Source organism: Mytilus edulis, chromosome 3, assembly GCF_963676685.1.
Source record: "Mytilus edulis chromosome 3, xbMytEdul2.2, whole genome shotgun sequence".
NCBI classification, from domain to species: Eukaryota; Metazoa; Mollusca; class Bivalvia; order Mytilida; family Mytilidae; genus Mytilus; species Mytilus edulis.
In genome coordinates, this window is record NC_092346.1 from 19,605,106 (window position 1) to 19,632,030 (window position 26,925).

At 30.4% G+C, this 26,925-nt stretch overlaps 2 protein-coding genes across 3 annotated transcripts in view; one reads left to right on the forward strand and one right to left on the reverse strand.

Moving 5' to 3' along the window:
- The window catches only part of LOC139515983 (cleavage and polyadenylation specificity factor subunit 2-like), a 167,125-nt gene extending 166,222 nt beyond the window's left edge, over positions 1-903 (reverse strand). For both annotated transcript variants that reach the window (XR_011662884.1, XM_071305780.1), the window contains exon 1: positions 788-903. The gene's annotated coding sequence lies outside the window, so the exon portion shown is untranslated. The remainder of the gene's footprint in view (positions 1-787) is intronic.
- On the forward strand, positions 801-18,392 carry LOC139515982 (uncharacterized). The gene is made up of 13 exons (XM_071305779.1): positions 801-1,152; positions 2,574-2,633; positions 7,290-7,436; positions 8,157-8,347; positions 8,929-9,017; positions 10,389-11,362; positions 11,753-11,823; positions 12,172-12,240; positions 13,049-13,145; positions 13,679-13,721; positions 15,807-15,961; positions 16,450-16,527; positions 17,804-18,392. Exons 1-13 carry the CDS (start codon positions 1,054-1,056, stop codon positions 18,068-18,070), a joined length of 2,340 nt encoding a protein of 779 aa, XP_071161880.1. The 5' UTR covers positions 801-1,053; the 3' UTR covers positions 18,071-18,392.
- The last annotated feature ends 8,533 nt before the right edge of the window (positions 18,393-26,925 follow it).

Below are 26,925 nucleotides of genomic sequence, written 5' to 3' on the forward strand. Positions count from 1 at the left end.
TAGCTTGCAATGCATCAATAATTTCTTAAATTTGCTGTGCTTGGTACCAATATTTATGTTTTGCATGATAACAGATGTGCTTACTGTTTTCTCATTAGATCTTGTGCTTACCGTATATGTATGTAGGATAAAAGTGTTTTATCATGCATTCATGCTTATTGTTTATAATTAATACTTTTTTTTTTAAATTATACCCAATTTTTACAAGCAAGATGCCAAAATATTTGAAAATGACTTTAAATAGGAGCCGAATTGACATTTGCCGACTAGTACTACGCCAGAATCTGAGGTGCTGTTAGTCTGAATAACAATGTTGATGTAAGGCGTCAAAGAAAGAAAAAATATTAGCCTTTCAAGACGTCATAATTATATGGACTACCTGGCGGAGTTCACTTGAAACTCTCGAGTTAACAATACGATTTTACTTGAATCACTCGAGTTAACCCCTCGTACTCTAGTTCCAACCCTCACCGAGCCAGGGTTAAACTCGAGAAACTCTTGAATGACGTCAAACCAATGAGAATATTTTATTTTTTATGCTTGGTCAGGGCATTACCCTAGAGTGACTTAGAGTTGTTCCGAATATCAACTCTAGTGCGTTCACGTGATAATCTATTAACTCTGAAGTTGATTGTAGAGTTTCAAGTGAACTCGGCCCCTATGTCAGTGTATGTTGACTTGTTGTCTGGTTTGTGCCGGTTAGTTGATTAGCTTTTATGGGACCATTGTGTATATCTAGTATTGTGTGGATGAAACTAGTACTGTTTATTACAATAATTGATTTCACCTCATCTAATTCTAGCTTTGAAACAATTGCAAAGTGAATAGAAAACACTTTGTTTAGGCGGCCAAGAGCTCACGTTGGTTTGGATTTACACCGGATGTAAACTTTACATTAAAAAGGGAGCTAACTTCAGTTAAGTCATTTCCGGTTGAACTTTGTTACTGATGCAGAACTTATGATCACTTGTATGAAGTAATTTTTAGATGGATATGAAAGTTTCTTTTCATAATCTGGTTTTAATTTGGCGTCTTCAAATATGAAAGTGATGAATGATGTATCTATTCTTAGTCTCAGCTTTTGCAATACTAACTTGTGTAGTTTTGATTCTCTTTCTGAAGTTTTCATCTGATAAACAACATCAGCAACAAGTGAGTTTCTGTAAAAAATAAATAAGTTATGACAATTGTGACGTTTGGATAGTTTTAAATCAAATTCATTGTCATGCCAGTTCTATACTATAGGTATGATTAAGACTGATCAGTTAGAGATGTTTTGAAAGTATTGAGGCAGCTTTATCTGTTTATCTTGTTTATTTTTCCATTGATTGTTTTTGTGTCATACATCATTTACATGTACATGATGTAAGAGGTTCTGGTAAGGGGTTAATAGAAAATGAGCCCTCAGCTAAATAAATCTATAGAGAGAAATGGTCATAAATAATAAACATAATAAAGAGTTATGGTGTCTAAAATCATAAATTGAAAAAAAATGAAAATAACTGACTGAAGAATAAAAAAAAACTATAAACTATGAAAGAAAAACAGAAATGAGGAACCTCCCTAATCTCATATAACTTTATACCAGGCTTGTGGTAATTGTAATCATTAATCACCCAAGAATCTGATTACATTTTGATTACATTCTCATAATCATTGCAATGAAAGCAATCTAAAATTGTGTGTATGGGCAATATGAACCTTTTTCATATTCAAATTTGATGAATAATACTTTTTAAATTAGTTTTGTTCAATTCCAGCATGTTAAATAATACATTTTAAATCACTTTTGTTTGATTATTTAATTCCAGCATGTTTCAATCTTCCAAGTGGGTTATTATGAAATTCATTGTAATCGGACGTAAACAATATATTACTTAAAATTAAGTCAGTTATTTACCAAAATGGTATAATCATTCATTTAATTTAAGCATACAATTGCAATTTGATCAACTCGTGTATATATATTGAAAGTTACTGAACCCTTCTCTTCAAACTACATTAAGGTATTTTTTCACGAATTTACTTTATACATGTACATGTACATGTATGTAACAGTCGATTCAGTTTCTTAATAAATTGGCCCTTGGTCATATTAAAGTTTAAACAGTAAATTTGATTTAGATAATAAATCCTTAAATTGATGCATGTGTAATTAGAAATTATTTCTTAATGTTTTGCAAAAATTTCAATATAAAACATGACCTTAAACCTTAAAGATGTTGTTATTTTTTTAAGCAATAACAATTGAATCAAATAAAAAAATCTCTATCTCTCTCTCTACTTCATGTCTATTAATGTATCATTTATCCAATGGATTATCACAATTATCCAGCTGCAGGAAACAGTGGTCATTTGACAAAATGTTTCAGCTGAACCAATGAAGAACAGATAAAATTGACCATAGGTTTATAAAAATAAAAAACATCAATCAGTTACATGTGATAATACAGGAAATTGTAATACATGTATACTCTTAGTGAGCCAATTTAGTGGGATATGAAACATTTTTTAAATGTATATGAATAGAAGAGATAATGAAAAATAAATGCATATATTTTTTTCTTTAATAGCAGTCCAATGAGATCAAGATAGATGCAGTAACCTTTTTAAGATCAGTGAGAAGTACTAAGGTATGTCAACATTTCATATTATGTAAATTCATTTTTTGTTTTGCTTTTTGCCCCACTTCAATGGATGGATATACTAATCTTTTCTGTTCTGTGTCCCATTTTTAATCCTGTATCATGTTAACTAAGCTAATATAAAGTTGTGGTCATATCCTCTTGAAACATAAAAATAAGAAGATGTGATACGATTGCCAATGAGACAACTCTGCACAAGAGACCGAATGACACTGAAGTCAACTATATATATATATATAAGTACGTCTGAGTCAGTGACAACTCTACAACAGATGTATCCATCGAATCGCCATCAATGATGGTGATACATGGCTGTGTACATAATGTATATACAACTCGTCTAAACATCAACCCAACAATGTTAGATCTGTAAATTTGCTTTCGCAAATTTTTGATTCTTCCCTCGCCGGGATTCGAACCCATGCTACTGTGATATTGTGACACCAAATCGCCTATATATATATATAAAAAGAAGATGTGGTATAATTGCAAATGAGACAAAATCTCCACAAGAGGCCAAATGACACAGAAGTTAACAACTATACATACTTGTTCTTTATTATGTAAACTTTTTAAGGCTTAGGACAGAATGTGGTGATGTTTAACCTTGGGCAGTAGATAGTTTTAAAGCACAACATCAGAACCAAACAGAAAAAATAGAAATTTACCTTGAAGTTGTGGTCACACATTTATGTTCATGAAAATTAATTAATACCTTTGCTCATTAGGCCAAATACATATAAAAAAAAAAGTAAGGTTAGGGGGTAGGGATATTTTTTTACATTCAGCAAAAACATTCAACATTTTGACTTTAACAGTGCTTAATGAAAAATGACCAAAAAATTTAAGGGTGGGCTATTATTGAGGGGTTTGATGGGGCAGTCTCATCACAATTCACTAGTTGATTTTTTTGTCTATCACAATTTGCAGAAAATAAATTTCCATGATCAAGGATCACGAAAATATAAAAAATAACGGATCACAATAGCGAAAATGCACCGATCAAGAAGAACGAAAATAACCCATCAGGCCCCTCATTATTAAAACAAAAACATAGGGGTCGCTTATCAAAGTTTGCCCACTTATTAAATGTTATAAAACTTCTAAACAATGCTTATTCATACCACAATATTCAGATCAAGTACAATATTTCTGGTATGTTAAGTAGAGTAACTGGAATCACACATGGCCTTACATGTATGATGTGCATATTTTAACAAAATAATCTGGCAAATGAGGGTTTTGAGCCAGATTTCATCAGTTCCCTGAATACAGAAATGTGATAGTGAGTGCAGGATATATATGGTGTCTAATGGAAATATATTGTTGTTTTCTTCTTTGCTGTTGTTTAATCATGTTAAATGCAATGAAGCTATCTTTTGCATTCTCCAAAAATGTATTTCTTAGTTGTTCTCTCTTTATGTTTGTATTGAAAAGTGTTTACATATTTTAGAGATTTCTTAAAGTATTTATAATCTAATTTATATTAAGGGGATGATGAGTGACTTTTTCTATCACAATACAATTGTCTAATATTGTACTACAGAATGTACATGTAATATGATGTATGCTCCTTTTTAACCCAAACATCTTCTATAAATTAATGAATAAAATTGAGAATGGAAATGGGGAATGTGTCAAAGCGACAACAACCCAACCAATGGATCTTCAATGTAGCGAAAAATTGCTGCACTTGGAGGCGTTCTTTAGCTGGCCCCTAAACAAATATGTACATTGTATACTAGTTAAGTGATAATGGACATTATACTAAACTCTGAAGTTGTATTTACAACACACAAATAACCCAAAACATCAATGTTTTGTGGTTTTAAACAATGTATTTGTTTAGTGGACTTGTGTTTTTAGGTTTCTTGCTTTCATGTTTTTCTTATACATGTACCATATGTAACAATATAACTGATTCACTGTGGACATGCATTTCTTATGTATTCTTTCAACAAGTGCAAAGGAATGAAAACTCAATTGTCCAATTATTAAATGGATTATAACAGACAAGAAGTAGATTCAAATTCAATATTTTATTATAGTCTCACCACATACAAACATAAAATGAGATTCACATAAATAGACTTAAAACATTAAAAAATTTACAATGTATGTGCCAATCTTAAAAAAGATTTATGAGAGTCTTTAAAGACCCAATATATACATATAGTATACACACATTTTTACACATTTATAAGTAACTGTATACCATGTGAAAACCTTAAATTACATGTTATATTTTTATTATACCATTGTATTATTTTGATGCTAGGAGGAGCTATCCTCCTTGGCTTTTTTTTTTTACATACTTGATTTGCACAAGATTTTTTCAATGAAAAATAATCGTGATAATCATCAGGTTTAAAGTATTAATGCATTGTGAAAACAAATTTTTCATCAATAAAATTCCAGTCAGATGTTCTCATGAATATCCTTTTTATATTAGTTACATTTTTTTTTAAGTCTGATGAAGTTTTATCCTAGGTAATACATTTCAACTGAGGCACTATACAGGGGTCCAAAGGCGTCATTATGGAGTAAAGGGGGTGGCGTCAAAAGGCGTCATTATGGAGGAAAGGGTTAATGACAAATTTACCTGTTGATAATATGTAACTATGCATAGATTAGTTTAATTAAACTGCCTATCAAAAAAGTAAACCACATGAAGCATGCCTCAGGCTTAAATGTTGCAGTTTAAAGGAGATTTGTGTTTATAATAAATGAAGCAAGAAAATAATCAATTGACTATGAAAGTGCTGGTATTTTTTTGGTCAGTTTTCACAATTAATCATAAATGCAAATTTTATCAAACAAAAATTGTGCCTTTTAATTACATCAGTGTTGTTATTAATTTGTATAAACTATATGTGCGATGGATATATTTTTAAGCATTTCAATTTCCATGTGATATCAAGATAAGGGAAATATCTCATATTGGAAAATGTCCATGTCTGTATACATAATACTCAAGGAAATTAAAATATTCTTTTGATATATATGTAAGAAGCATCTAAACTACACAAATTGAAAAATCCAAAAAATCATAAACTCTCCTACTAGCCACAAATGTTTAAACCCATAATAAAAGCAGTTTAAATAGTATATATTTTCCAAGGATAACTGTATGTTTGGTATTGTTTACATGTTTACAACTATAATTTGTGCAAGTTTATGTATTAGGTTGTATGGTTGTGATTTATTGCTATGTATTCAGTTTATATTGGACCATGTAATTGATTTTTTTTCAATGCCATAAAGAAAAGATATGATGTATATGTTGTATTTAAAATCTTAAACATTTGTCTTACTTGTAAAGAACTATTCCTCAAACAATTTTTAAAGATAGTTAAAAAAAAAGTCAACAACTGGTAATAGGAATTTAACATGTAGTTTTAAATCAATTGAAAATGAAATTAAATCAGACATACAGTAAAAATTATAACACCTCTCAGGGGTCCTTTAACAGGGGACAAAATTGATTTTAACTTTGGTGAAACACTGTGATAAATGTCCAAGCACTTAAATAGTATCAATCAGACATGCACTAAAATACAGAAACACATACTTTAGTAGTACTTAATACCTGAAGTGGATTATTGTGTAATAATAGGAAGTTACCAACATGTAATAAAGGGACTAATAACAAGAGACAAAAAAAACCATTATTTCAAGTAGTTATATACTCTCAGTAGTGCAAACGAACAGTAAATCCTGGCTCCTTTAAACGTAAACCTGTTATGTAAGGTCTTCTGGGCCCCCTGTACATGTATTTGTGATATCTATGCATTTTAAACCCCTTAATTTAACAGTCACTTTTCTTATTAGGTCAGTCTTTTTCTGGTTCCAAATGTCACCTTTAAATATATTTGAGTGTATATGGGTTAGATGTACATGAGTCAACATTTCAAAGTTCAACACACGGTCAAGATGATCTGATTTGGTACTCCAGCACAGGATGCAGTGGGGTTAAAGCAGATAAATTTCTGTCCAGACTTTACCCCTTTGCTTATTTAGACTATATGTCACAAAAGTAAAACACACAATAGAAACATTCACGGTACAGCTACCAACAGGATGACCACTAACTTGAACAAGAGAAAAATAGCATATGATTATGGAGATCAATGTGAAAATGTGTACACTTCTGAATGAGGCAAACTAAGGGAGCTAAAGCTGTTGATTGGATTATATCATGGTTCACACTTCTGAATGAGACAAACTAAGGGAGCTAAAGCTGTTGATTGGATTAAATCATGGTTCCAGTGGAATAGGTTGCATTGTTCACATTCATATAAAATGAACAAATATTTGCCACTGGACATTAAGCAATCAACAATCAATCATATGATACCAATTTTAATTTTCAAGACAAACGATTTTGAAATAACTTCATGAACTTAATAAAGTAAGCTTGTGACCAAAATTTAAAGATCAATTAATTAATTTTTCTTGTGCATTATATCCAAATGAACTAGTGAAAAACATCCAAATTAATCTTCAGGTCATACATGTGGCAAGCACGATAACAAAAACATTTTCCCACTTTTCATAAAAATGGATGTATAAAAGAAATGACCAGCACACACCAAGAAAACAGACTTTACTTGTAAATCTGTAGTATAAATATTTTCATTCCAGCCGTTTCCCATAAGTTCAGCGTTAGGTTGGAAGGTGTACTGTTTGTGTACTGACACCAGAATATGGAGAAGGAATATTATTGTAGACAATGGTGGCAACAGAATTCAGATTCTTGGATGTTATGTTAAACTGCCAGCTCCAGTACAGGTTGGTAATTTATTAATTTTATATTGTAGTAATAGGCATGCATTGTCAGATAGTCCTTGCAAAGTATTTTTTAAACAAACCTAGGCAAAAGCTAGGATTGAATTTAAGTTTTCATTACAATATTAAAAAAAAGGAGATGAGGTATGATAGCTTCACTAAAATCAAAGGAAAATGATTTAGTTTATAAATTACTATAGGCCACTCAGACTGAGCCACTGTAAGTCTTTCAATAAGGAGCAAAACCTATATCTTATAATAATGTATTAAATTTCTGTAAAAATGAAAAATTGGAAACAATTCAAATGGGAAAACCAATAGCCTGATATTTGCTTAAAACATCAAATGAATCACAAAAAAAGTTTAAAGGCCAAATAAAGTATGAAGTTGAAACGCATTGTAAAGTGATTTCATGTTGTAAAATTACATCTTATTTTGCATTTGGTTAAAGATTTGATCCCTCAAATTCAAACAAGAAAAAGTTATTTATCGACAAGAGAACAAAAGTGAGGAATACGGGTACACAAAATGCTAAATAGATGAATTTCAGTGGTTTATATCACAATGAGATTTCAATCCAACAACACAAGAAAGAAATTTCTGTTCATGTGTCTATGTTATGAAGTAGTTTAAAACAGAAAAAAAACCACAACAATTCACAATCAATTGTCAATATATCAATTAATTTAAGTTTTACATACATGCATGTTATCTACAATGTAGGTGGTCAGTAAGGTCCTCAAGGATGTAACTCAATTTGTTGAATGGCGTCCTGGAGTGGAGTCTACAAGTCCCTGTGTAAATGGCTCATCAAAAGAGTATAGAAATGTGTCACATGACCTCATCAACATTGTCACAGCCAATCAGAAACTCAGTAAATACTCTGTTGTGGTGGAACAACAAAATATTGAAAGGTAAATCAATTTTGTTAATGGAAACGAGGAATTTGTCAAAGAGACAACAACCTGACCAAAAAGCACCAATGGGTCTTCAACGCAGCAAGAAAACCCCACATCAAGAGGTGGGCTTCAGCTTGTCCTAAACAGTACAAATGTATTCTAGTTTAGCAAAATGGCGGCCACACTATGCTACAAAAGAGATAATTAAATGAATCAAAATATAAAAAAAACACTCAAGTTTAACGAAAAACAAGCAAATAATTCATGAATCCCACTTGACCAATTTATAGAAATGGACTTCAGATGTATATGAAAAGAAAAACAATGAAGAGTTAGACTTAGACATGTTTGTAAGAAATCTGTTCAAGTTGAAATATCAACATAAAACATAATGACTTAATGCATGCTTCAAGATGTGAACCTTATGGTTCATTGATCTAAAGTTAGGAGACTAAGTTTTAAATTAGTTTAATTTTTAATGATTGGTTGTTGTTTCGGGTTAAATATTTTCTTCTCATTGTTATTAAGCATTATAATGGATATTTGAACCTTTTAAAATAGTACATTGAAACAGAAAATGCTTTATTGTTTTATAGGTTTTGGAAAAGAGAAGATAATGGTTGTTTTTGGTTGCTAGAATCAAGTGATAGAGGATTACTGCTTTATATTCTACAACCTGTTGAAGGTAATCATGAAATTATCATTATTCTTTATCACAATCTCTTGTCAGAACATTATATCCAATCTCGGTGTGTTCAATACAAAGATTTGCCACTGTAAGAGAGCACAGTTATGCCAATAAATTTAAATCTGATTTCATTTGTAATATTTGTCACTGGGAGTCAAGCATCTGACATACAATTTGCCACTTTAAGAGAGCAAAAGTATGTTTGGTGTCTTTTCCTGTTGTCAAAAAATGTTTTCTACCTTGAAATGGAAATATATGACTTATAATTTCATATATTCCAGAATCAGGTATTGCATTTGTTCTATTTTAACACAAATTAAGAAACTAATTAAGTTAAAATGTAAGTACATTCAAATTCTACATAAACGATATAGTCATTTACAAATATCACAGTTCTTGATTTTGTCAACTCATAGGGTTTTAGAATTATTTTTTTTTAAGTCATAGCTGACAATCAGTAATTTATTATATTTGAATCCAATTTTTGAGCAGATGTTGATGTGACAGATTTGTCAAGTCTAGATGACATTGATTTTTTTCAGGTTTAATGTCACATACAATAATAACATTGTAGTACGAAAGGCTATTTGAATACTCATAGTTTATCTAATAAAATGTTATTTTGTAAAATTTTGCACACAGACATTATTTAGTCTAAATAAACAAGCATTTTTCAAAGTTAAACAATTTTGATAAAGGACCAATGTAATCATTGTTTTCCATATATCAGAAACTAGAATCTACTTATTTTCTATTTGACTGATACAGTACAGGTATATTTAAAAAATGGTCCAACTTCAAATAATTATAGTTTCTTAACTTAGAACAATACTGAGGGGGGATAGGACCTTTATCAGGTCTCCGGGATCGGGTGCTTTTAAGCTCGGGATTTCGGGATTGACCTGTTCGGGATCCGGGAATTCTTTTTTTCAGATTTCAGGATTTCGGGATCAGGACCCCTCCTATCCCCCCTCAACAATACTTTTCTTTTGGATACCAATTGTTTTTGATTGAGGTAAAATTTTATTTTGTTGATATTAGATTTTGTGTTTTTTTTAACTGCCAATAAAGAAAGCTTGATTTACAGTGTTGAAGTTGAGGCTATTTCTTAACATGAGTAAAATACGTCTCTTGAACTATCTCAAATGGGATATTTCTGAAAAATGACATGAGTTGGTCTTGAAGTATGACCTAAATAATAAGGGGGAAACATATAGCTACAATGAGGTTATAGTTAATTTTGATATTGTCTGTTAAAATAATAACTAATACCAATCTACACCTGTGCACCTCTGCATCGCACTCAAAATGGTAAAAAAATTTCTTATTGTATTTTGACATCGCTTTCATTTTCTTTTTACATTCCAGACGTAGAAAGTTGTTGTTTGACCATTGTAAGTCATTTTACATTCCCTGTAACTCTACAAGACAGTGCTGCCACCATTTCTAGTTATGCTCAGTCAATAAAAGATTATATGTTCTACCGGAAGATGAAAGTGACCCCATTATTGAACTTTCACATTCCTCAAAACATGGCAGTGATTGGTGCTAAAGAAGCTGTTGTCATATCCACTGGAATGGATGATCTCTTAGATTCTTCTACTTATTCCACCAGTGATGATGAAAATTCTGATTCTTTCTATAAAAAATTTGAAGGTCTTCATCCAAGAGAAAAACACAAAATTTTAGAGAAATCTAATTTCATTCTTCATGTTAACTCACACGACCAAAGACTAAGATCTCAATCTGACACAAATACCGGTGATGATAAAACTAATGTCGTAAAACAAAGATCTTCAACGCTACCTAAAGATGCAAAATCCTGTAGAGCTGATCAAAACAAAATTTTTACAAAGTCTTTAAGTTTGGACAGGAAAGTTCACAATATGAAAATAGATCTTGATAGTTCTAAGAGTAGTGTGGATGATAATGTTTTTATTGATGATTCTGCTCAAAATGTGAGAAATACTCAAAATGACAGTCAATTCTCACTAAAATCTGACAATACTCCAAGTACTGTGATACCTCAAACCTTGCCTACACAAAATGGTGCTCTTAATACTCGCAATAATGTGCCTTCGCCTCAGAAAGAAAGCAGCTCAAAACTTCCTCACATAATGGAGAAAGAGCCTTCAGATGATTCCATAATTACACAGAATAAAAACCAAGGTGCTGAACAAAAAAATGGTTCTAAGAAAGAGAAAGTTTCTGGTATAGATTCTGATCATCAGAATATGTCTGAATACCAGAAAGTCAAACCACAAACACAGAAGCTGTCTTCCCCTGATGATATCAGATATATCACCCTTGCCAACCAAAGTGCTGCTGATCTTCTAGGAGAGGTAGATATTTATAATCAAACTGCTTTAAACTGAGTACTGTTATGTAATGTTAAAAACATGCATATTTTGGTTTGCAAAACAACTAAATCTTAAAAATTGGGACAGCTGAAATGCATAGAAAACACTGATTTTCAGTATAGAAACATTTAAACTCATCATGCTAGTGGATTGAACTTTAGGAGTAAAAATTGTGAACTGCTGTTATGCATACTTATTAAGATAAATGATACTGATTTTTTTTATCAGACTTTGTTAATTTTGATTGTAGGTAAATTGAAATAATATTGACTATTAAACAGTAAAAACACCTGTAACATAAACTTGTAGGTAACAGTTATGCAAAATATAGAATAAAGTAACAAAACATAAGTTCAATTTTTATTTTTACAGTATTTTCAAGTGTCAAATATTGATTTGAAGAAACCTGTGAGTCAACAGACGGCCATATCTGGGGGATGGGGGTAAGTACTTTTCTTTTAACATACTTCTTTTACTAAAAAAAGTCTCATCAGTGAAAAAGTTATGGGTTTCATCACCAGCTTAATCAAACCTAAGACTTCAGATTCATTTCAGGTATTTTAGTTGTTTCTCCATCAAGCATGTAGCATAAGTAGACTTGTTTAAACCAGGTGACATATCTTCTTGTGGACTTTTACCTTGTGATCTAAACACATAAAATTCTGAATATGCTTTGAGTTTATATAGAACGATTTTTTTATAGACATTTATTGTAACATTTCTACTGAGTGGCCAACAAAAGACTAAAAAATGTACACATGTAGCTGTTATGAGTTTATTTTGCTTTGTAGGTTCTGTGGATTAGAGAATGATGTTGTCATACTAAAGAAGACACCAGCTGATGGTAGCAATATATTCAGGTATACCACTTATTCTTTAAACTTTGGATGAGAAAATATAACTAGATAGTGATTCATTTTTTTAAATTTTTTTTTGGTACCAATTTAAATTCATTCCAGGTAAATTGTATATTCATGGATACTTGATTTCTTGGTTTTCGCAAATTTATTTTTAAACCTTTCACCCTATAATAACATGACTAAAAAAGTGTAATTTTTGATAATTTGAATTTTTAGTTCACCAAAACCCATAGAATGTACATGTACCGGTATACAAAAAAAAACTATTTTTCAAATGAAATGAATAAAAATAGAACTTTAGATATCCCAACCATATCACTGAAGATTGGTTCACATCTTAACATTAAACTCCGATATATTAGAGTTTGCAAAGAATATTAGAATTATAAGTATGACAGAAACTGATTAGATCAAGGTACAATGTACTTTCATACTTTCATCTTGATTTTTTTCCAGTCACATATATATATATATATATACGTACATGTTCAGTCTTTTCAATGTAAAATAACACTCTGAATAGATAAAAAAAATGCATCTAGTTTTAAGCTATGTTGTTTCATTTATTTTTTGGTTGCCTTGGCATAAGATTATTTAAGATTAGAAAAGGAAGGAAGTTCTTTTTAGTCAGATAATGCTTCAGTTATGTCAGAAGGAGAGACTAAACTAAAAAAACAACAATATAATTTTTTGTCATTTTATCATAAAATCTTGTCATAAGTCTATTATATATATAAAGATGGGAGAGGCAATTTATGTTTTATCCTCTCTTCCTTTTACAATTGTCTTGTGTTTCTTTCTATTTCAGTTACATGGGTAAAGGATTGATTCATGCCTCACCACAAACAGTCTTAGAAACTGTGAAAAATCCTAGGACTAAATTTACATATGATGAAACTCTGAAGGTAGAAAATTGACTGTTAAAAGTCCAAAAACTGAAGTACAGTACTGTACATGTTTATTTCTATTTGTAAATTAATTTAATCAACAAATGAGAATTAAAGTTGCTATAAATAAATGCAAATAACAGACTTCAATATTGAGTCGTCTTTTGATTTTATAAGGTCATACGTACGCAATGGTTTTTTTCAGACTTGCATGCTTCAACTGAATAAGGTTCTTAAAGTGTTTATTTATTCAACAAAATGCACACATAGAAATACACATGTTCAAAAAATATTGCATGTAACCTTTACGGTCAATCCAAATGTAATCACAAAGACAAAAAGCTGGAACAATTAAAACTTGATACTTTTTACAACTTCACTCAGAGAAAAAACATTATATATAACTGGAAGAAATCATACTTTATAATTAAAACATTTTAGTATTCTTAAACAGAGCAAATAATAAGAATTGGAAGGTTGCTATCATACTTATCTTATAGATATTGTTATTAAGATATGAATTTTGAATTTAGTCATTAATCTATTTTCAGAAAGTAGACGTTTTGAATGAGGTTTCAAAAAAGATCAAAATAGGTAAAGTAGAATGTGATGATATTTTTTTTTAAATCAGATAGTTGTACAGTAGATTCCGGTTATTTGCATAGCCTATTTGTCAGACAAAATTATGCAATAAAGCGGAGTATGCTTATATCCGAAATGCCAAATGACAGAGTCAAATAACATCGATAGAACAGATCAGTAAAAGAAATCCCTGAAGAAAGATGAACGTCTGTAATCCACATACAATATACTGAATGTTGATTTATTCTAATAAAAATTTTATGTCTACTCTAGTGTCATATGTGTTATTTTATTTTGTTTCTTTAAATAAAGATTATAAACACATTTAGTTTTAGTTTATTTGCATTCAGACTTTCCTTTACCTGGGATACGAAAATAAACTGTTCTAAAAATAGATTTGTTTCTATGACCCATATGTACAATGTACATTGTTAGGCTTTGATTAAAATAAACTTTTAAACAATACTTCACAGTTTATAATTATTTTAACAATAGATGTGTAATGAATTGCTGTTGATATGCAGTTGGGCACTGAAGTAACAACTTGTTAGTTTCGTATATGCAAAGCAGTAATGGTGGGGCCCTGTACGGGTTAATTGCTGGACACAAGTGTTGAAAGTGAGAAAATATAATAATTAAAAGTAAATGCTCTTTTCATAAAATATTTAAAACAAATGATTGATGTATAAAATTCTTTAACCATATGTAAATGCCCTATAATATTAACATTAATACAGATCACCCCAAGCCCAATAGAGTTCACATTGGTTATGATCGATAATTAGCAGGACTTTTTGTTTTAAAAATTAACCCCAAATGTAATCTATGGACAATTGTTTAAAATCCAATCAATTATTAACATCCTTTGAAGTAGAATGGTCAGTGTTTTTACAACAATTATCTGTTTGACATTTTTATGACCTCGAGGCTTAAAATAGAACATGGGAAACTTTACCTGTGTAGACATCGATGTTTATTTTTAAATCAAATTCCATAATATAAACACGAAAGAAACTGTTTTAAAACTTTATTTCAATAACACAAAAGTAAATATGAAATAATAACGAAAATAAGGATGCATTCAAGAAAAATATACTTACCAAATGACCGTTTCCGGTCAAAAATCTCGTCAGTTTATCTAGCATATCTAGACGGCAATAATTTTCTATGCAATAAACCGAAAGGCCACTTGTAGAGCTATGCATATAACCGGAAAATTTAACATTAGATGAATGGGAAATGGTTTTGTGCAGGAGAAAACTATGCATTTAACCGAATTATGCTATTAAGCGGTATGCAATTAAGTGGAATCGACTGTATAACCTTGAATTATAGAACAAAAATGTATTAAACAAAAGCAAATAATAAACCAGAAATCAAATATCTATATTTAGAAGCAACAGCTTTTATTGATAGCATTCAGTCTGTTATGAAATTGTTTTCAGTTCAAAAATCAAGATTAATTTGTTTAATAACTTCATTGCATACCTAAATTAAACCTGTGGAGTAGAAAATATAAACAGCTTTCTGTGTCTCTTCATAACATCCCTATTCAAATAGCAGTCCTTTTGTATTTTTATGAATACTTGATATACTAGGGTTTCGCCAAAGCTTATAAGACATTTATACTTTGTTGAACATTTAATTTCATAGTTCACTTGCACCAAAAAAAAGCATTGTTTACTTTCAGTTTACTTTTAACATGAATTTAATTTGTCTCTTTTCAGTTTACTTTTACCATGAATTTAACTTGTCTCTTTTCAGTTTACTTTTACCATGAATTTAACTTGTCTTTTTTCAGTTTACTTTTACCATGAATTTAACTTGTCTCTTTTAAGTTTACTTTTACCATGAATTCAACTTGTCTCTTTTCAGTTTACTTTTACCATGAATTTAACTTGTCTCTTTTCAGTTTACTTTTACCATGAATTTAATTTGTCTCTTTTCAGTTTATTCTTACCATGAATTTTACCTGTCTCTTTTCAGTTTACTATTTCCATGAATTTTACTTGTCTCTTTTCAGTTTAGTTTTACAATAAAATTGTCTTATCTCGTTTTAGTTTACTTTTACCATGAATTTAACTGGTCTCTTTTCAGTTTACTTTTACCATGAAGTAATTAACATGTTTAAGAAGAGTTGTTATGACTTCTGTGTCCTCCAGACAGAAAGACAAGATGGCGATAAGTTTGTTTTGGCTAATTCCTCTGTAGAATATGGGTTACCTGTACCAGTGGGTGTGCAGAGGGCTCAGGTTTGTGTCTTTGAAATAATGACTACATGCATTTGTTTCATTTTCTATTTGGAAAAGAGTACTAGCATTAACAGTTTTTTGCTTTAATAGATATATAGGCAATGGTTAATAGATCTATTGACATTAAATATAAAAATGAATCATTATTAGGCAAATAGGCATGTGACAACACTTATATATAGAAATAAATCTAGAGGCATACAACAGAAGCTGGCTGCATGATCTAAGAGCAATGAATACATTTATTTGCAAAATATAGAATCTAAAAAAATGGGAATCAATTTAACAGTAGCTGTCAAAGATCTGACATGTGGGATTATCATGTTTTCAATCATTATTTCTTGAACGGTTTTAAAAAGGAATATGAATATATGATGAGGTTTATAAATTTTAATATAAAGACCCAATGTATAGTTCTATCTAGGATTGTAGTGAATGAGCAAATTATGGTTAATTGTTTTATTGATACAATTTATTTTATATTATAGATGCTTCCTAGTGGTTGGGTTATAGAACCAGTACAAAAAGAAAAGAAAATGTATTCCATGGTTACCTATATTATTCAGGTAAGTTGTATGTGAAAGGGCATACTCTGCTTTTTTTGCAAAAATGATGCATAAGTAAAGTTTTATTTCTTAGATTTTATAATAATGTATATTTTGCTCTGATTACAAAATGGTTTGCTAATCCAAGTTTGGATTAGTGTCCATAGATTAAACTACGTTTTTTAACTAACTTGTTCCAAATTCAGCCCTAATCAGCTATTTTTACAGCAATTATATTTGTTTGAAATATAATTGTCCAATGCCTGACATGGTGTCAGAGACATAGAAATTCCATGCATCTATTTTATGTGTTTGGCACTCTCACATGTACAAATCTTCTCAGATTTATATCAGCAACAGCTGATCAGCAATGTTTCAGGCAAGTTTGAAAATCTGTGCTGTTTCTCGTTTCTCGTTTTGTTTATATAGATTAGACCGTTGGTTTTCCCGTTTGAATGGTTTTACACTAGTAATTTTGGGGCCCTTTATAGCTTGTTGTTCGGTGTGAGCCAAGGCTCCGTGTTGAAGGCCGTACTTTAACCTATAATGGTTTACTTTTTAAATTGTTATTTGTATGGAGAGTTGTCTCATTGGCACTCACACCACATCTTCCTATATCTAATTAACTTTTTCCCCCTTGGAAATATCAATTATAATTGCATTGTAAGCACTCTCACATGTACAATGCCAAATTTTTATCAAACTTTTATCAGAGGTTTACAATGTGTTGGACAAGTTATGCCCCTTGAAAATGAAATGCTAATTATATGAAAAATTGCTTTGATAGACCTTGCAAGCCTTTATTACATATTTATAAAAATTTTAAAAGAACAAGAAAAAACTAGGGTTATTGCCCTTGTACAAATAAATTATTTGAAACATTGGGGACATTGGAACTGTGTTCTTTTATTTATATTTAAAATTGTGTGTCCTTTTTTCATGGAATTTATTTCAAACATTAACACAAGCCATGTCTAGGACAAGTAGGATTATCAGCGTCCATCAACCATTTTAAATGGAGGTATGCCCTTAGAAGTATGATTACATTTCTTGTAGGATATTTATAAAAAAAAAAATTAATAGAAAAAACAAATACATTGCTTCTGTTGCCTTTGGCCAGATTAAATATGTGCATTGGTGGGGACATTGGAACTTTTATTCTATTGAATTTTCGAATCAAATGTAAAAGAAATGTTTACAAAGAATGACAGATAAGTAATATGTATCAGCTTCTGGCAGCTTCCAGATTCTTACAAAATGTACATTATTATATCAATGCATTTTATATACTTTGCAGGTAGATTTTGGAACAGCTAAAAGCAGCATGGACAAACCCCCAGTTGATGAACTTGTGTCCAAGCAAGCCCTCAGCATTGCCTTTCTTCGTCAGTTTCTAAAACCAGCAAAATGGATATCACGACAACAGTCTTCTCCAGTTCCTAGGCAACAGCCATCACCAACTTCTAAAAACAAGTCTTCCGCTTCAAATCAGCAGTCATCACCAGTAGTAAGGCAGCGTCAGGTTACAGCATTGTCAAGGACACAGTCAAACCCGGTTACATAGATATTTACATTTCCATGACAACTATTGTCAAGAATTTACTGATCTTGTGTTCCATGACAACCCATATTTTTTTAATGCTTAAGCTTGTTTAAACACAGTATTCACATTAAGATATAGATGCCTTGTATGGAACAACGAATAACACAACATATACCTTAATGAAGTCAATTGTTGGGCATTTCTTTAATATAAAAAAAGGATTTATTTTTAGAACTGCCTTACACAGTCAAATATTTTTTTAGCTAATTGTATAAAGGATAAATGTTCTGTGCAAAATATGTATTCAATTAATGTAACTTTTATCAAAACATCAGAAAAGACATAACTTTGTGATTTCTGTCTCGCCCTGATGAAGTTTGATTTCATTTTGCAGTTTCCATTTCCATTGAGATTACTAGGCCCTTTCCACTCAGTTATGCTCCACTAATCTTTGAAATCTTTGTATAATTTACACATTCAAGTTTTGCCTTTTACATTAAAACATTTGCCTTATGTTTTTTTTTTTAAATTACATATGGGTTAGACATATCTATGTGTCAAAAGTTTATTTTATATAAATAAAAAAAAATAGTAATTTCAAAAGATTTAAAAAAAGAATTCAAAAGTTGTTCATTTCCCTATTCTATTTGTATCCCATTTTAGTTCATAAATATTCTGGTCTGTTCTGCTTCCATTTGAATGTTTGAAGACGATGTCAGACATTTTTCTTAATTGCTCTTTCGTTTTGTCATCAGTATCAAATTTTAGATAAACTTGTTCTCCTATGGTTTTTGACATATTCCATTGTGTGTCCTCTGTAATTTAAAAAAAAAAATAGTTTTTGTCATAAGCAGTTTTAAATTAATTGGTCAGACGGTTATTTAAACCACTGATCTAAGAACTTCTTTTTGAATGGACAAAAAAAGTTGGGACTAAAGCAGTAAAACATAGAAACTACCTGGCAAAAGTCTTCAGTGTTCTTTTTCGTTCATGGTTAAGAATATGCTTGATTTTTACAAATTCATATCCATACTTAATTGTATAAATAAAATATTATGTTCAACATTACAAATGCAGTTTCAGGGTAAAATATTGGTACATGTACTATACCAATTTTACACAATCATTGCCAAGCCTCCTTTTTGTTTTTACACAAAGTGTCTGTTAAACATACAATTATATTAGTTTTTTGTTTAACATATTATTGTTCCCATGGTTTGCTGTTTAATTTAGTCACAATTTTTTTGATTGGTGTTATTTTTAAAGGTGCTTATATTCTATATTCTTACATTTTAAAAACATAAATATTGTAATCAATGGTTAATTGTACAATAATTAGCGATAATATTTTTGATATTTTTGAATGACTGAAAGGCTTATACATTTAGTATTACACTAATTTTGACATGAAGAATACAGTTTCGGGGTATAAATAAGATATGAAAATATTTTTGCAACAATTGTTTTTTTTGTGTGTATTTTAACCCTTAGACTGCTACGTGCGACTATTGTCGTTCCGATAAGACAGTCCGCTACTGCTACTCGCGACTATAGTCGTTTTCCGTAACTCGTTTGTTTACACAGTTACCATGGAATGGGCGGAGTCAATATTCATGAGATTGCAGCAGTTTCGACTTGTATGGATTCTGATTGGTTAAAAATCTGCGTTCTTTCGAATGTCTCTTGACTTTTAATGAGGTATAAGCGATAAACCGAAAGTGAAAATTTTTGATGAAAAAAGTGACAAAATGGCGGACATTATTTGGAGAAATGGCCAACACGTTCAGAAGTATTTCAATGATAACGATTCAACAGCGGCGGCCGATTAAAAGGATTTGAATGAGAACCGAAGATATAATAGACAGAAATAGAAACATTCTATCAAAACTGCAAACAGGAGACTTTTAAAGCGAGAATTACGGGGATTCCCAGACCTTGTTCAAAATGGATGACATGAAACGGGATTTGCGATGTTTATCATTTCGCCTTTCAAATGTGAATCAATATTGACTCACATCAATAGACCCGAACTTTAAGTTTGTCAAGATTATATATTGATGAAAGCTTTAACAATGAACTTGTCGTATAAATATATTTGTACATGGAAGTAAAAGTCGGCGCAGTGAAAGTTGGAGGGAAATACCGGAAAATATTTGCATAAAAAAGGCCGTTGGTCTGAGAAGAAACTTTTATTTTTTGATAATCACAATGGAACTTAGTTCTTAAAAGAGATTTTTAACTATATTGGTTCAGTTCTGAAGTCATGGATACTTTTACATTGATGGATTCGTTAATAAAACATGAAAACATAAGTTTACCTTTGTTTACCTCTATTCACACCTGTACAGGTAAAAAATGACCAGAGACTCACACAAAAATAAAATAAATAAAAAATACAGAATCTAACAATACTTTATTATATAACTTTTATTGATGAATATTCAATATTTACAAAGATACAGCAATTGTAAGTGAACATGTTTATTTCATCAGTGATTAAAATTTTACTCAGCATTACACAAAAGTACAATAGAAATCAATGCAGCAGTCTAAGGGTTAATGTAAGTTGCTTGCCTATTATAAAGTGTTATTGCATATTTATACATTTGTTACATGCTGTGCTAATTTTGCCAATATTTGAAATTTACTATATAATATTCATCGCCTTCATTATTGCATTAACTAAACTTTGTCACAAGCTCAGCTAATATTACCAACTGTTTATTTTAGGCCTGTGTGGATTCAGATAAGGATCATATTTCTTATGTTCTTCACTAAATAGTATACAAACCCTATCTTATATTTGTGTCAAAGGTCAAGGACATCTGCCAGTCTTGTTGTGTTCAGTGACCTTGTTCGATGACAAAGGGCAGCTTCACTGAGTGTCTGCTTTCCATAAAAAGCCTAGGATCATGCATAACCTTTAAAAATTGTGTATCCAATTTATTACTACCTGACATGTTATGAATGTTGAATATATATACATGTATAGAGAATTTATTTTTGTGTTAGTGGTAAATGAAAATGTTTGTGATACAAAGTACATATAAATACAAATAAAAGATGGCAGTAGTTGAGTCATTATATCATACTATATATTTGAATACACAGTTCCTTTGTTGTCTTCAGAAAATCATATTTTAGTGTCAATGTCCTTATTTAAAATCAACAATGCAATTAAACAAATTAAATTATTGATTTTAGTAAACTTAGTTTGTATATTTCAGTAGTTTCCTGCATCTTTCCTTGAAAAATTGCAATTTTACCAATTCATTATTGTTTTTATGTTTTCTGTATTCCATTTGTTTTGTTGTATATTTAAACATACTCAAACTTTTTTATTATGCTTGTTTTATTTTAGCTTATGAATTGCCCGAAAGGTGCTGTAATTTTAATTGGTCAGTGATTTGAGTAATAATTTTATCATATGATTTAAGTATGGCTGCTTTTTATTATATAGTTTTGTAGTTTTTAGATGTTAACATTTTAGTTTATTATATTAAGTGACAATATCTAAGATACTCAAGCTATTTTTTTTATTCATTATGTGATTATCATTTATTTTAAAGTATTTTTGTTTGTTATTTACATGGAATTTTTCAGTTTCAGCAACAATGCAAATTAAACACAAATTTTCTATTGAAGCTGGTCGTAAATATACATGAAATTATTTCCCCTGGTCATTAAGCAAGCTTAATTGATCAATCTTTGCAGATATCTATCCACTAGGTAGACAACTCTTGAAAAATGAAGTAAATAGGAAAAATAAACATATACGATTGCAAATAACATTTTTTTATATGCAGATTTTGTGAATGAATTATGTGCAATACAAATGCATCATCAACTCTCCACAGATAAAACCTCATTAAAATTTATTTTGTTTAAAAAAATATGCTATTTTTAGTCAAATGCAAATGTTACTCTGTACAACTACTTTGATGATTTCAGCATACCCCGGTAACCAGCACATATTTAAACCAATATTTTTTCACACTTATGTAAACCAATGTTTATGTAATGAGAATTTTATGAGAAGTTACATTGTGATTGTGAATTTCGATTTAAAATCAATATTGCTTGTATGAAACATCTTGATTCAGGCAATATTATAAATACTTTCTAGATGTACCTGAGCAGATAAAAGAATGAAATATAATTGCTTTTTATAAAATTAAAATAGAATTGACCACTTTGCAAGAAAATTGGTTTTACATGGGTGTAATTTCAGTCATACTGGATTGTTTGATGATTCTATGGTGTAACCATGACAAGTCTTTTTGTGACATAAGTTTTGCTATTACAGTTTTTCTTGTGCGGCTTCTGTTTAAATGAACAAGACACCAGTCAAACCATGACCATATTTTGTTCTTGACTGTCTAAAAGCTGAATAATCTATTGTATTTTGGTACTTTTGTTTATTTATATAGTGTTATCAGGGTAAAGTTATTAAGAGGCATCCGAAAAACTCAAGTATCAAACTCATCAGAAATGCATATATGAATGTTTTTAGCTCCATTGTGAGTAATTGTTTCTACAGCATTTGCATATAAAAATAACAGAATTTTAATAAAACTCCATGTAGAATAATTATTACTGGTGAAAATTTCTACAGTATTGGTGCTAATATGTCACTATATTAACTTAAAAGTTCCCTTTGAATCTTATAAGAAGTCTTATTTTCATTGTCCTTCATAAATTAAAACTTCCCTAAGCAACAATTCTTGTAAAGTTTTGAAGGTCATAAAATAAAAGTTTCTTTCATATTCAGTGGAGACTTCAAGGTCGACATTTTATATGCTCTTTTATTTAACTTTTAGAAAGCTGGGTCATGAAATGCAGGATTAGATGATTCCTATACCCACTGGAATACTAAAATATATAAATCCAGAAAATATTTAACCAATTTGAATCGAAACTTTGCAAAATCATCAATTTTTATTTTCCTCAAAGACATGGTAGTGGAGCAGAATTTTCTTTTCTAAATTTATCCAGCTTCTTGATGCAGCTTAAAGCAAACGTGCTGTATTATACCTAATTGCTTTCTCTCTGGTATTATAGGCAGGAGGGAGTGGGTGCATTTGGTATTTGGAGGCAACAAGCGAGAAACAAAAATGCATGTTATTTTTCTTTTACAATATTGTGTTTTCATTAAAAAATGGGACACAATTTTATATTTTGTTGTTTGGATTAGCAGCTAATTACCTACAGAGAGAACATATGTAGAGTTCCGTTGTTTTAAGAATCTTATAAAGGACCATATATATTCTTATTTAAAAATAACACAGAAAAAAATGAAACGAAATTATGAAAAGGTGACCATGTTAGAATTTCATTTGAGGAAAATTTAATCGTGATACATTGTTGTTTAGAAGCAATCAATTTTAAGATCAACAAATTTATTTGTTCACTGTATTTATAAAACTAGTCTTATAATGTTTTTATTTGTGATTTGAGACAGTTTCATTATCAGGGTACCTATATATATTATACAGAAAACATTGATGAGATTATTGAACTTTTACTTTTTTCTTGGTATATGAACAAAGTATCTTGCAGTTTTTATTGGTGATTTGTTATATTCTGATTTTATGCTTGAAATAGTTTTAATCTTATTAAATCAATGTCGACTGCCAAAAAGTAATTTAAAATTGAGTCTTTAGGAAGCTTGTGTTGTTTTTTTGGTTTTCATACAGTTTTGTATGTACATTGCTTAACAAAATTAATTGTTGCAAGATTCATAATTCATAAACTATCTAGTTTGGATCTTTGGATTGTTAATAGGCACAAGCAATAGAAATTTGTTGCTGGAAATATTATCAGTAGAAACAAAATGCTATTTTTTTTTATAAATACTGTTAGCCTTTAATTTTTTCAATTGTAATGTATTTTTTGTCATTTTGTATTATGGAACACTGTACAATTAGTTTTAAAAACTTTTATCAGTCCAATATTGGAACTAGTGAGTCTAAAGGACTTAAAAGCAGTTTTGTGTGACCTTACCTTTGTAAAATTGTCTTGCCTTATCATAGAGTAATCTACTAATCAATGCAAATAATGTTAAAAATCAATGCAAATTATGTTACAAATCAATGAAATTCATTTGTTTATTATTTTTGTCTTTATTCAATAATAAAATATATAAGATGGGGTGTTAAGAATAAATAAATTATATTTGCTTGATCTTATTTATACTGCGGCTATCAATTGCAGTAGTGATGGTACATAACGAATTCAGAAATTAAAAAAAAAAATGATCAGGTATTTGGTATTGAAATCATTTCAAGTTTTTAGTTTCTTTATGGTTGACTGATTATTGTTAAAGCTTTGGCTCATGGTAACAGAAAAATGCTTAAAAATCTCTTTTCTTCAGTTCTTTTTTTGCTATACCTGAATCATTAAATAAGGTATTTTATGTTCAGTCAGTGGCGGATCCAGAACTTTTCCTAAGGGGGGGGGCCCGCTGACTGACCTAAGAGGGGGCCCGCTCCAGTCATGCTTCAATGATTCCCTATATAATCAACCAAATTTTTCCAACGAAGGACCCCCAGGACCCCCCCCCCCTGGATCCGCCTATGGCAGTCATACTATAAGAAGTTACACATCAAATTTGAGTTTGTTTCTGGTTGAGTTAATTTTGATGAAGTTGTGGCCCACGGAAATAGAAATTGCTTGAAATCTCAGATTGGCAATTTCTTCTATTATGTCTGAATCAATTATTAAGAAATTTGGTATATCATCCAACACTGAGAAGCTGCAGACTGAGATTAGGTATGGTTCCATTTGATTTATTTTTTCGGAAGTTTAGCAATTGACTTCTTGAAAATATCATTTTGTTCACTTCTGCAATGCCTGAATAAATTTAGCAGATATTTGATGTATAATCATTTTGAAGAATAGCATGAATCGTGGCACATAACTTAATTACAGATCCAATTTTTCCTTGCAGATCTGTGATTTTTGCAGCAGTTGTGGCCCTCCGACATAGAAAAATGCTTTAAATAGACGCCTGTAGTAAATTTGTTACTACGGTACATATATTTGCATCATGAAATAACCAATCTGACTCAATAAATGATAAGATGGAAATCCCATACTGCATCACTAACAAAATGATACTTGTTCCATATCTGTGAGAAAACACATGCAATGTAAACATTACAGGCAGTAGGGTACATTAATGTTGCACATGAAATATCATCGGAATTCTTTCCTTTAATACTGTTTAGATGACCACCATTTTTGACTAGTCTAGTCTTTGGATTGAACAAAGTGCTCCTTAGCATGTAAGTTAATGTAAAAGAAACTTGTTTGGTCATACAGAAAAATTCCATAACTGTTTTCCAGGGGTTTAAATTGAATGATATTGTGATTCCTAGTACTGTGGATTCATTTATTTTTGTGGGAACAAATTTTCATGGATCAAGGAAAATTTGCATCTTGATGGATACAAGCCTATAGAAAATTTGTAAATTTTGGTTCACCAGCTGTACCCACAAAATCCATGACTTTTTTCTGTCTGTCATATGTCCATTGTCCTTGACCTAATTTTCATGGTTCAGCGACTACTTGGAAAAAAAATTTAAGATTTTTAGTGTTTTTAATTTCTCATTTATTATGAGTACCGTAATATGATAACTATATTTGATATGTGCCTACCTTGATAGGTCCTCCTGCCCATCAGACAATTTTCACTTGACCTCGACCTCATTTCATGGATCAGTGAACAAGGTTTAGTTTTCATGGTCAAGTCCATATTTGAGCTACTATAAGCAATAGGTGTACTATATTTGGTGGATGAATCTTTCCCAAATGACTGTAAGGTGTACATGTATAACTGGCATGTGCCATCTGATTTGACCTTATTGTCATGGTTCAGTGGTTAAAGTTAAGTTTTTTGTGTTTTGGTCTTTCTGTTTACAATAGGTCACATATATTTTCTGTATGAAAATATTTTATGATGTGCATGTCTGTCTGGCATGTTTTATTTTAACTTGACCTCATTTTCATGTTTCATTGCTCAATGTTAAGTTGATGTTTTTTTTACAAATACTATTGACAATAGGTCAACTTTATTTGGGGTATGGAATGATTATAAGGTATATTTGTCTGTCTGGCAATTATCATCTGACCATGACCTCATTTTCATGGTTAAGGTAGATGGGGTGTCTTAATTATAATCCATAATTTTTTTAATAATTTGCCAAAATGTAGTTTATATCATGCTTTTAAAAAAAATTAAATTAAAAGAATGGGTCATGGGGCTTATTTTCACGCTCACGGTGTTCAAAATTGACAGATTTTGTATAGATTATGCATGGAAAACCCAATTTTCTGCAATAAAGCGTAAACTACACCATAGAATTTTGAGATAACTTATGAGAAGATAGCTTTAATAGTATGCTTTCAGTTAAGAAAAAGAAAAAAATGGGGTCACTGGATTGTTTTCTCGCTACATTATAAAAAAGGTAAATTCCATACACATTCTATTGTAAAAATACCTTAATCTGAATTATCTGCCCTTGCATTTGACTTGCCTCCCCTTATGTGGCAAAGTTGGAAAAAAAATTAATCAAACAAAATTTTTCTGGTTTTTTTTTTTGTCAAATACAACCATGAATATGATAAAACATTTTATTTTCTATATTACTATGAAAGTTCTTACACATGAATTACCTACTACTCTAAAAATTTGCACATTCTATTAAAGATCTAGACCGTGTTTTCTGGTATTTCCAATTCCAACATGTAGGAAGACACCATTTCTGTCTTAATTGGTCAATCTTAAGTTCTCTTGGTTAAATTTGTTTCTTAGATACTCTGTGCCATAGGTCGATATATTTAAAGCATGTTAAGATTGTGAGTTGTGCATGTCT

Coding starts and splice junctions, on each gene's coding strand:
- LOC139515982 (XM_071305779.1), top strand. CDS start 1,054: ATGATGTATCTATTCTTAGTCTCAGCTTTTGCAATACTAACTTGTGTA. Junction 8,348..8,928: donor GAACAACAAAATATTGAAAG/GTAAATCAATTT, acceptor ATTGTTTTATAG/GTTTTGGAAAAGAGAAGATA. Junction 13,146..13,678: donor CATATGATGAAACTCTGAAG/GTAGAAAATTGA, acceptor ATCTATTTTCAG/AAAGTAGACGTTTTGAATGA.